This window comes from Ceratotherium simum, chromosome 35 (assembly GCF_057802395.1).
Source record: "Ceratotherium simum simum isolate JZ-2026a chromosome 35, ASM5780239v1, whole genome shotgun sequence".
Lineage (NCBI taxonomy): Eukaryota > Metazoa > Chordata > Mammalia > Perissodactyla > Rhinocerotidae > Ceratotherium > Ceratotherium simum.
In genome coordinates this window covers 676,033-687,097 of record NC_141934.1, presented here as the reverse complement: position 1 = coordinate 687,097, position 11,065 = coordinate 676,033, and the positions used below count along the sequence as shown (strand labels likewise).

The 11,065-nt window shown below is 67.6% G+C and overlaps 1 protein-coding gene across 2 annotated transcripts; it reads left to right on the top strand.

Moving 5' to 3' along the window:
* The first annotated feature begins 2,985 nt into the window (after positions 1–2,985).
* On the top strand, positions 2,986–10,715 carry TBX1 (T-box transcription factor 1). 2 transcript variants are annotated; one of them, XM_087423602.1, is made up of 8 exons: positions 2,986–3,169; positions 4,437–4,818; positions 6,814–6,915; positions 7,695–7,866; positions 8,419–8,574; positions 9,202–9,269; positions 9,351–9,451; positions 9,816–10,715. In XM_087423602.1, exons 1-8 carry the CDS (start codon positions 2,986–2,988, stop codon positions 10,313–10,315), a joined length of 1,665 nt encoding a protein of 554 aa, XP_087279728.1. In that variant the 3' UTR covers positions 10,316–10,715. The 2 variants fall into 2 exon arrangements, with proteins under 2 accessions (XP_087279728.1, XP_087279727.1); XM_087423601.1 differs by lacking the exon at positions 2,986–3,169 and having other exon boundaries at positions 4,376–4,818.
* The last annotated feature ends 350 nt before the right edge of the window (positions 10,716–11,065 follow it).

Genomic DNA, 11,065 nt, shown 5'->3' with positions numbered 1-11,065 from the left:
GGCGGGCGCACCGCACCCTGAGGGAGCACACTCTGCGCGGCTCACGACCCGCGGCGGGCCCAGCCCTCCTAGCCCGCAGGCCGGCGCCCAGCCGGGCCTCCTACCTGCGGTGGTGGAGGCGCGGCCGGCAGGGGGAGCGAGGCGGAAGGGAGCCGCGGCCGGTCCAGGTGAGGCAGGAAGACTTCCCGCAGGCGGCGGCGCGGGTGCGCTGGGGGCCGGGGGTGTGCGGGGCGCAGGGCGACCGGGCGGGCGCGCTCCCTGGGGGCTGCGGGCCGACACGGGGGTGGGGCGACGGCGGCGGCGGGCGGCGAGGAACGCGGGCGGGTTGCGGGGCGGCGGAGCGCGGCGCAGTGACGAGCGAGGGCGGCGCGGCGCCCCAGGAGGGACGGGGGAGGGTCCGAGGATCCCAGCCCCGGTGGGCGGTGGAGGCGCCGGCAGGGCTTTGCCGAGGTTCGGGTGGCCTCGCGCTTCCAGCGCTTGGGTCCCCTTTGGGCCCCTCCAGTCAAAGCTCCAGGAGGGCGGGGGGCGTTGAGCAGGGCGTCCGGGGTTCTGCAGTCGCGCGGGTGAGTATGGGCAAGGATCGAGCCGACTGGGTGGGGCCGCTCACCTCTTCCCAGAGACCCTCTCCTGGACCAGGTTTTGCTCACCCAACAGAATTCTCTGCTCCGGCGCTTTTGCCGACGCAGCCAGGTCCCGCAGGTCCCAGCTCGGGCACCATGGGGTTAATGAGGTGCTGGGAGGACCGGGCCCTCCCCTCCACGACTTCAGACGTGGAGGGTCTCAGGAGGGTGCCCCTGAGGCTGATCTGGTGTCTTCAGGGAGCCCCGGGGTTTTTCACTTTCACTTCTGCCTTCTCAATACTGGCATCACCAGGGACCTAATGTCTGGCCACTGTCTTCAGGGGTTCACCCAGGTAATGAGGAAGGCTCCCCCAGGTGCATGGGTGCAGGTGTATGGGACACGACCACTGGCACCCCCACAGGCTGGGGCAGCGTGCATGCCAGATAACACACAACCACATGCAGGAGCCCCACACCCCCGAACCCCCTCACAGGGACCCACACATAGCTGGCAGGGTGGGTGCAGACCACCTGCAATAGATACCCCTAGCGATACGGCCCTGCACTGCACGCCTCTCTGCATGTGGACTGCCAGCCCTGGGCTCGCCTCCTGCAGTGTTACCACGACCTGCCCCCACCCATGCCCCTCCCAGCTGGGCTCCCCCCTTCATCAGGAGCAGCTCTTCCTCGGGTCCCAGAGGCGGTGGGCTGGCCCTGCTCAGGGAGGAGGGACAGGGACCTCAAGCCTACTGGTCTTCTACACTCCTCCCTGGACCCACCCCTAGGCCCCACAAGTCTCTGTCACTGTCACAGCTCCGAGCAGCCACTTAGGGCCAGGGTGGGGGCCACGCCCTGGGCACAGCTTCCCTTTCCCTACACAGTCCACAAAGCCACAGCCACAGCCTGGGGTTCAGGGGAGGACACCCTGTCTATGGTCACACCACCACACCCCAGTCACACAGCACTACCCATATGCTCACGCCGCACTCCCTGCCTCGTGCTCTGTCCTGGATTGCAAGCCCAGAGCCAGTCACTTCCCACTGGAGTCTCCTCCCTGGTCCCCAGTTCCTGGACCTTCCTGCCTCCCAGCCAGCACCCCTCCACCCTGGGGTCTGAGGTCTGGGATTGTCAAAACCCCAGAGAGGCTGCCTGCCTCCCACCCCCATCCAGGCAGGCAGAAGCGACGGCCTACAACATGGTTGCACACGGAGAGGCCTTGGAAATGAAAGCCCTGCCTGCCAGAGCCTTAGTGCAGGGCCAGAGAGACTCCTGGGAGGCAAGGATGCTGGACGCCCTGCTGGAGAGACTCTGCACGGGAAGGCCAAGGATGCCCCAAACTGGTCAGAGGAGGCCCCAGAGGCAGTAGGTGGGGGACGCCGCAGGCCAAGTCAGGCCTTAGTGTCCAGAATGCCTGGGCCTAGAGGCCTTGAATCCTTGCGGCGAGCCTTGCCTCTCTCTGCCGGGCCTAGCTGGGCACCGTGGCAGCAGGGCCTTCCCAGGCGGGCAGGCTGGCTGCCGGGTGGGTGGCAAGTGAGGGGCAGCACACTACCCGACCTGGTGGCCTGAACTCCTCCGATGTGTCCTCGGCTCTCTCGGCCAGTCCAGGCCCCGCCCCCGGCCCTCCCTGCGCCTGGCCGGGTGCGCGGGGAGGTCGGAGGAGCGGGCACTGCCCACCCTCCGGATGTATAAGCGTCCTGGCCAGAGGCGGGCGGTGCTCGAGGGTGCGCGTGACGCTCGGGCTCCCGAGCTGTGCGGCCTGGGCGGCGGCCCTCTGCTTGGGGTCCCCAGCCACGACAGTGAGCCAACCAAAGGGGTCTGAGGGGGGTGTTTGCTGGGCTGGGTCCTGTCTCGCTGCGCCGAGGAAAGGACGACGCCACGGCCCTGGGGTTGTCCGCCTGTGGCCAGTGCCGGAGCCCGAACTGCCCTCTTCTCACCCAGGTGCAGGGGCAGCCAGGGAGGAGGCAGCGGGAGGGGCCGAGGGCAGGGACAGGGCAGGGCCCAGGCGGCCTGGTGGTGCTTCATCGGTGCCCCACTGCTATGGGCTGGGGCTGGGCGCTCCCAGTGTTGTATCCGCCTCTCCTCCGGGGCTTTAGAAGCTGACGGTGGCTTCATCGTACAGAGGGAACCCTGGTCTCCTCTGGAGCGGCGGGATGTTGGAGGGGCGCTGGTCACAGAGGTCCCTGGAAGCAGAGGGAGCTTTGAAAATCAAGAGGGCCTGTACTCGCAGGGTGCTCCACCCGTCTGGGCCCCTCGGCTGCCACTGGCCCGGAGTGGGGGGCTGTGACGCCATAATCCCCTGGGCCTGGGGCCGATGGCTGTGAGTGGCACCACAGGCCCCCGCCCCCGGGTCCCGTGGGTTGGGCCGGCTTCAGTGCGGCTGGGTGCACTCAGTCGGAGGCGGTGTCGGCCAGGCCGCCGGGCGCCTATGGACGCGCAGAGCCCGCTGTCTCCCCGGGCCAGCGCGTTCAGCATCACCTCTCTGGTTGCAGCGGAGACCTCGGTGTGCACCGCTCGCCTGGGCCCCGGGTCCTCCAAGCGGGTGAAGCTCCGCCGGCTGCTGGGATCCCCGGCCGGGATGCACTTCAGCACCGTCACCAGGGACATGGAAGGTGAGCCACCCTGCTCCTTCTACACCGACCCGCCCGGCAGACCCCCTGCCGCGGCCGCCGTGGGGCCCAAGCAAAGAGGGTAGGCAGGGCCCAGATGCAGAGTGGGTGGAGGGAGCTCTGGCAGGCAGGCTCCAGGCTTCCAGCATTGACTGGGGGCAAAGAAGAAGGGAGGGCATCCTGCCCAAAGCCTGTGCACCCCCCAGCCTGGGGACCCAGCTGTAGACACCCGCACTCAGCTAGACACAGGCCAGAGAGGTCTGTGGAGCTGGGACGGAGAGGAGGGAAGGACCAGAGAGAGGCGGCAGAGGTGGCTGAGAGCTCGCCCGAGAGGGGACGTCGAGTCAGGGAACACGGGAAAAGGAGAGAGCAAGCGGTGAGGGCAGCGGGGAGGAAAAGGAGTGGGAAACGCAGAGCACCGGAAGGGAAAACAGGAAAGAGGAAAACAGGAAAGAGGAGAAAGATAGAAAAGAAAGAAAGAGATCGAGAACGAAAGAGGAGAGCGAGCGAACAAGGAGAGAGCAAAGGAAAATTTAAGACAGAAAGTAAAGTCATTAAAGAAAGAAAAACTTAGAGAAAGGCTTCAGTTTTTATTTTTATTTTTAAATAAGAAAAAACCATGAATGAGAGAGAAGGGCACACAGAAATCAAAGGGAAAAAGCAGACGAAAAAGAAAGACAAGAGAGTGATGAAAAATAAAGTGGAAAGGAAGGAGGGGGACAGGAAAAGAGGAAGAGACGGAAAATACAACAGAAATAAGGGAAACGAAGGAGGTAGTAGAAGGAGGAAACGTGATTGGGAGGGAAAGTTTAAACGAGGAAGACAAAGGTAAAGAAATGACTCGAAGAAAGAGCCGGGGAGAGAGAGGAGCAGTGCAACGCGGGAGGGCGGCAGAGTGAGGGGCGCGGGCGGCCGGGCGCTCCGGGGAGCCGGTCCGGGCAGTCGGGGGGCCCGGGCCCAGCGCGCCGCGGCGGGCGGGCGGGCAGGGGGCCTCGAGGGGGAGGGTAGGGGCGAGGACGGGGGAGGGGAGGCAAGCCATTGTCTAGGCGGCGGGGGCGCGGGGGGGGGCGGGGCGGGGCGCCTCCGCGGGGCCGCCCGCGGTGTGGGGCGGCGCGGCCCGGGGCGCAGCGCGGCGCAGCGCCCGCCACTCGGCCCGGGGCGCGGGGCAGCGCTCACCTCGGCGGCGGGGCGGCGCGGCGCCCGCGGGTCATGATCTCCGCCGTGTCCAGCCCGTGGCTCACGCAGCTCTCGCACTTCTGCGACGTTGCAGCCTTCACGGCCAGCAGCCTGAGCAGCCTGGGGGCCGCGGGGGCCTTCCCGGGCGCCGCGTCGCCGGGCGCCGACCCGTACGGCCCGCGCGAGCCCCCGCCGCCGCCGCCGCCGCCGCCGCGCTACGACCCGGGCGCCGCCGCCGCCCCGGGCGCCCCGGGCCCGCCGCCGCCGCACGCCTACCCGTTCGCGCGGGCCGCCGGGGCCGCCACCAGCGCCGCCGCCGAGCCCGAGGGCCCCGGGGCCAGCTGCGCGGCCGCCGCCAAGGCGCCGGTGAAGAAGAACGCGAAGGTGGCCAGCGTGAGCGTGCAGCTGGAGATGAAGGCGCTGTGGGACGAGTTCAATCAGCTGGGCACCGAGATGATCGTCACCAAGGCTGGCAGGTCAGGGCGCCCCCCTCCCCCCCCCCCGCGACCCTCCCCACGTGTCGCCGGTCTCGGGCAGCGCGCCTCGGTCCGATCCCAGAGAGTGGGGCGGAGAAGCGGGGTGGGGGGCGCGGCCCGGCCACCTGCGGGCCCCTCTCGGCGCGGCCAGCTCTTTCACTCCGCGGTCCCGGCTCCAGCGACAGCCGACAGGCGCGCCAGGCGGGAGGGGACGGCGGGGCGGCCCAGGAAGGCCGGCGGAGAGAAGCCGAGCGGGACCGGCCCGCCTGACCCGTGGCCCAGGACGCCGTGGCGCGGGGAAGCAGATCTGACTCTGGCTCACCCGGCGGGGGGGAAGGCAGCCGTCTCCGAGGGGCCTCCCAACCAGCAGGCTCCTGCCGGATCCCACCTCCAAGGAAGCACTCCTCTTCGGTTCCCTAGTTCAGTCCATCCGGGCTGGATAAAGAGGAGCATCCCAGCAATTGTCTGCAAGTTTTAGGAAAGAATTAAGACCCTTAAAAACACTGTGGTCTGTTCGGTGGAAGCTGCTATTCAGTTTTCTGAGGCCTAAATTTCAGGCGATTGTGGGGCCTGGCTCTGCCGCTGGGACCCACCGCCTTCCGATTGGCCTGTATTTGTTTTAAGGGCGCAGAGAGAAGGTGAACAAGTTTTTCGATGCAACCAATTTGACCAGGAGACAAAGGCGGGTGCTGGGCTGTGTCTAATGTACACACGGAGACACCAGCTCCGTGTCTGCACAACCAAGGGGGGCTCAGGGCCTGTTTGCAGAGCCTGTGTGAGGTTTCTGCTTCCCTGCCTTGGCTGTCCTCCCTGGGGACTCTGGGGCCTGTGCTCGGCTCCAGCTCGTTGGTCTTCTCCAGGCCCTCCTTGCTGTCCATGGGCACACGGCCCCCCCGAGGACTGCACCCCAGCCTCCAGCCCAGGCCAGCCCAGCAAGGGCCTTGGCAGTGGCCACGCTTCACCCCAGGAGCCAGCATACTGCAGCACCCTCCAGCCTTCAGAGGTGGGGAGGGGGTGGCAGGCCTGTCCAGGAGGGCCGGCACCGTGGCATCTGTTCTGCCCAGTATCCACAGGGAGTTGTAGGAAGCAGTGGGTAGGGCAGGTGGGGGCCAAGCCTCCTGCTGTCCTCCAGGACCCTCTGCTGTGCCGTCAGGACAGTCAGGACAGGGCCGGCTCCCGCCAGCGGCCCACCGGAGCCGCAGAATGTCCTTTCAGGAGCCTAGATCAGTTACTGAGTCAGAGTCCAGGGAAGCGGAGAGTGAGGGGACCACGCGGGCACAAGCCAAGTCTGCCCTGAGCAGCTGCGTCTTGGGGTTATGGTGGGGAGTGTGGGAACTCGCCTGTGTCCCCAAGGAAGGTGGGGAGACTCAGCATTGGTCAGGAGGCAGGCAGAGAGCCCTGGCAGAGTCAGGGCGGGGGGTCAAAGGCCTCGGCCTCCCTGGAGGGATTGGGGAGCAGCTGCGGACCCCACTGGGCCACTGGGACTCCTCGGAAGCACACAGACTGCCCCGGTTTCACTTTGCTCGCCGAGCAGGAGCTTAGGTCGATCGTTTAGACGGAGCTGGGGGAGGCCCTGCCGAGCGAGGGCTGAGCGTCTCTGGGCCCGGGAGTCCTGCTGCTCTGGTGTTGCCGGCCAGGACTAGCTCCGGACGGGACAGCCAGGAATCGGAATCGGCAGTTGCTAGGCCGGGTCTGCGCAGGCAAAAGTGGCGGAAGAATCTCCAGGCCAAGGTTGGGGCATGGAGGCGCGGCTGTAGCGCTGTGTTAGCCATTTTTGTGTTTCAGGAAAGCGGGCAGGGGGCTGCCCTGGCGCTCCACTTGCCTGTGGCCGGGTAGGGGCCCAGTTGGGTTAGAGCAGCTGAGTGAGGAGAGATGCGCTGGAGGGGCCAGGCCACCGAATGGAGCAGCTGGCAGGGAGGCCGCCGTCCTGGCTGGTCAAGGTGGGGTGGCCCTGCCTTCCCCCGCCTGAGGTGACCCAAGGCCCACCGCCCACAGGCGCATGTTCCCCACGTTCCAAGTGAAGCTCTTCGGCATGGACCCCATGGCCGACTACATGCTTCTCATGGACTTCGTGCCGGTGGACGACAAGCGCTACCGGTGAGTGCCCAGCAGGACCTGGGGGTCCCTGCCTGGTGATGCCTCCCAGGGTGGCTCACAACAGCAGTGACCGGGTGGTCCCAGGCACCCTCGCCAGCAAGACCTGCTCCCTCCCCACCCCCGTTGGACCCCATTCCTACACACCCCACTGGCTGCGGTTCTCCGGAACTCTCCTCAGGAGGCTGGGATCCCCCCGCCCCAGGTGTAGGCCTGAGACAGCTCCCATTCCCGCTGGGCCGACTTGGCCTGAGGTGGGCAGGCCCCTCGCACACAGCCCCTGCCTTTCTTCGTGTCTCCCTCTCCCACGAGGTGAGCGTGGGCACCTTGTCCCCTTCCCCCATCCCCCAGGCGCGCTGGGCCCCGGCCGGGCAGGAAAGGTGGGGTGGCCGGGAGAGATTGTGCAGGGCGGGCCTCAGCCGCGGGGACAATTAACAGCAATTAATAAAGAAAACGTGGACCGCCCTGCGCCTGAGGCCGCCGGCGGCCAAACTCGGGCTCCCGCCGCGCAGGCAACACAGGAGGCCAGCGGGGAAGCCCAGAGTGGGTGGACCCGCATGCAGCGAAATGTGGCGCCAGAAGCCCAGTCTCCTCCCTCGGTGCAGGCTTCCTGCTTCTTGTATTTGGGACTGGAGAGAGTTTTCTGTTTTCTCCACGATCCCCTCTGAAAAGCTGCGAGCTCCCAGCCCATGTGACACCGATAGCGAAAAGCCGTCAGAGGCACTTGCGGGGTTTACTCGTTCACCCCAACGTGGCAGGACCCCTGCTCTGTGCCGCCCCAGGTACGCCTTCCACAGCTCCTCCTGGCTGGTGGCCGGGAAGGCGGACCCCGCCACGCCAGGCCGCGTACACTACCACCCTGACTCGCCCGCCAAGGGTGCACAGTGGATGAAGCAAATTGTGTCCTTCGACAAGCTCAAGCTGACCAACAACCTGCTGGACGACAATGGCCACGTGAGCGACACCCCCTCCCCAGGCTGCAGCACTGTCGCAGTCCAGGCCCTCTGCGTCCTTGCTGGCCAGAGCCAGAGGCAGGGCTGGGGCGGCTCGGGGTGTGGATGAGGGACAGGCTGCCCCTCGGTCAGGGGCTCACAGGGACTGGTGGGCCTCGGGCCTGGGAGAGGGGGTCAGCCTGCTCCCCTCACCCCACTCCTGGCCTTTTAGCTGGAAAGGATGGGGCCGTGTGTGGGGGTAGGGCAGGAGGCTTTGCGGAATCCGGCTTGGTGATGCTGCTTTCCTGCCGGCCTGAACTCTGCCTGCAGCCGCCTGCCCACTGCAGGCCCACAGGAGTTCTCCAGGAGCTAAGGAAAGAGTCTAAGCCCAGACCCTTTGCTCTTCAGAGCATCTTTCCCAGAGGTCCCCAGTTGGTCGCAGCCTCCGCTGGGCCCCATAGCTGGGCTTCATTTCGGGAGTTAAGGGTTTTGACGAGTTCTCTGGGAAGTTCACTGCCTGTGGCCACTACCTTGGCCCATTTCCCAGCTGCAACCTTGCCCCCTTGTCTTCCAGATTATTCTCAACTCCATGCACAGATACCAGCCCCGCTTCCACATTGTCTATGTGGACCCCCGAAAAGATAGCGAGAAATACGCTGAGGAGAACTTCAAAACCTTTGTGTTTGAGGAGACGCGCTTCACCGCCGTCACTGCCTACCAGAACCACCGGGTGAGGCCCTGGGGACGGGCAAATGCAACACTTCTGGGAAGGGGTGCAATTTTCCGTCGCAGCCTGGGGGACAGGAGGTTTGGACCCGCAAGCTGTGGATCTGGGTGGAACACAACCTGGAGACAGCACCCCCCCCCCCCAGGCCTCCAGCAGTCGGCTCCCCTCTGCTGCAGGCCGGCCCAGCCTCCTATGAGATTGACCTCTCAAGCAGCAACTGTCACTTTGGCCTGAAAGTTTGTTTTCCAAACCATTCCGGAAACTCCCCATCAGGGGCCTGATCCGCGGTTTACCCAGATTCCTAGGGCGCCCCTCCGCTCCCGGCCACTGCGGGTGGGGGTGGAGGTGACCACATTCCCGTCCCAGCCAGGCGCGGGGTCTCCATCCCAATCTCTTGGGGCCACCAAGAGAGTTCCTTAGCGAGAAAGAAGGCTCCCCAGACCCCTGGCGGCAGGAGAGAGGTCCCACCTCCGTGGGGAAGGGAGTAGTGGGGCTGGTTCTTGTCCACGGAGAGGAGAGGAGCCCTTCCTGGGAGAGTCCTCCGACGCCCCCCTCCCCTCCCCGATGCCCGGTAGCCCCCAGCGCAGGGCTCGGGTGCGCGCGGCCTGCTCAATGCCCGCTTCTCCGCAGATCACGCAGCTCAAGATCGCCAGCAACCCCTTCGCCAAAGGCTTCCGAGACTGCGATCCTGAGGACTGGTGAGTGTCTTCCGAGGAGACCTCGAGCGCCCGGGCCCTGGCCGCGCGCCCCTTGACCCGCCGCCCGCTTCCCTCCCGCAGGCCCCGGAACCACCGGCCCGGCGCGCTGCCGCTTATGAGCGCCTTCGCGCGCTCGCGGAACCCCGTGGCCTCCCCCACGCCGCCCAACGGTGCGGAGAAAGGTAGGGCTGGAGTCGTGGGATCCGGGCCGCGGCACTGCGCGCGCTCCGCCCCAGGCAGGCGGCCGCGCCCGGCCTCGCCTCGCCTCCGGAGCGCTCGCGGCCTTCGCGCCGGTTGCACAACGGCCGTGGCGGCGGGCAAGCGCGCACTCGCCCGCCCGGCCGACGGCTGCGCCCCGCCCGCCGCTGCCGCCCGCTGAGGGGCGCGGGCCTCTGGGGAGGGCCCGGGTCTCGGGCAGGTTCCGAGAGAAGGGGCGGGAGCGCCCGAGCGCGGCCTGGCGCCTCCTCCCCTCCAGGGTTGGCGGGCCCTAGCGGGTCCCCTCTGCGGTCCCGGCGGGCCGCGCTCACCCCTCGGCCCTCCCTGCAGACGCGGCCGAGGCTCGCCGAGAATTCGAGCGCGACGCGGGCGGGCCAGCCTCGCTCGGGGACCCGGCGCACCCGCCGCAGCTGCTGGCGCGGGTGCTGAGCCCCGCGCTGCCCGGGGCCGGGGGCGCCGGCGGCCTCGTCCCGCTGCCCGGAGCGCCCGCAGGCCGGCCCAGCCCTCCACACCCGGAGCTGCGCCTGGAGGCGCCCGGCGCGTCGGAGCCGCTGCACCACCACCCCTACAAGTACCCGGCCGCTGCCTACGACCACTACCTCGGGGCCAAGAGCCGGCCGGCGCCCTACCCGCTGCCCGGCCTGCGGGGCCACAGCTACCACCCGCACGCGCACCCGCACCATCACCACCACCCCCACCCCCACCACCACCCCGCCGTGAGCCCCGCCGCCGCCGCCGCCGCCGCCGCCGCCGCCGCGGCTGCGGCCGCCAACATGTACTCGTCGGCCGGGGCCGCGCCGCCCGGCTCCTACGACTACTGCCCCAGATAACCGGGCCCCCGCCGCCCGGGGGCCGTCAGAGAACATGCTCCCCAGCCCTGGGGCCACCGCGGGCTCCCCTTCCCCTGCCTCAAAGCTGTCGGGGTCTTGCGCCCTCCAGCCCCGAGAGCCATCGAAGTGTCCGGCTCCCCAGTCCGCGAGCCACCGCGGGTCCCTCCCCGGGGCCCGGGGTTCCCCCGCCAGTGCCAAAGCGCCGGTCAGCGGCGGAAGGAAGTGTATTTATTGTTCTCCGAGAAACTGCGTCGCCCTGGCCCGCCGGCAGCTGCAGTGTAGACGACCCGAGAGCCCCGTCTGCAGGAGCCCCGTCTGCAGGCAGTGTAGATACGTGTAGATATTTGTAGATACTGGAGATACCAAGCCGGTGCCGACTTGATAAACGGTTTCGCCTCTTTTGGAAGCTGCCTGCGTGTCCATTTATTTGCGTCCAGTTAGGTCGGTGGGGGTCTCGGGGAGAGCGCGTCCAGTTGGCTTGGCAACCCCAGCCCCAGTCCCCGAGGGCCGCAGGTCGGGTCCCTGCAGAGCAGGAGCACTGCAGGGATTTCGGAGCGCCTCCTCCCGGGCCCCTCCTCGCTGCCCAGAGCAGGTTCCCACCAGGCCTCTCTCAGTTGCTCCCCGCCCCTGCAGCGCTCCGCACCCGGGTTCGCTCCCACTGCCCCCTCCAGCCCCTCCAAGCCCTGTCCCCCTGCCCGCCTTCCTAACTCCACCTTGCCGCTTCATCCCAGGGCGCCCCCCCCCCCCCCC

Excerpts from the sequence above, each read along its gene's own strand:
- TBX1 (XM_087423602.1), top strand. The coding sequence starts at position 2,986 with ATGGACGCGCAGAGCCCGCTGTCTCCCCGGGCCAGCGCGTTCAGCATC. Across the intron at positions 4,819-6,813 it reads ATCGTCACCAAGGCTGGCAG|GCGCATGTTCCCCACGTTCC; the intron begins GTCAGGGCGCCC and ends CACCGCCCACAG. Across the intron at positions 8,575-9,201 it reads CTGCCTACCAGAACCACCGG|ATCACGCAGCTCAAGATCGC; the intron begins GTGAGGCCCTGG and ends GCTTCTCCGCAG.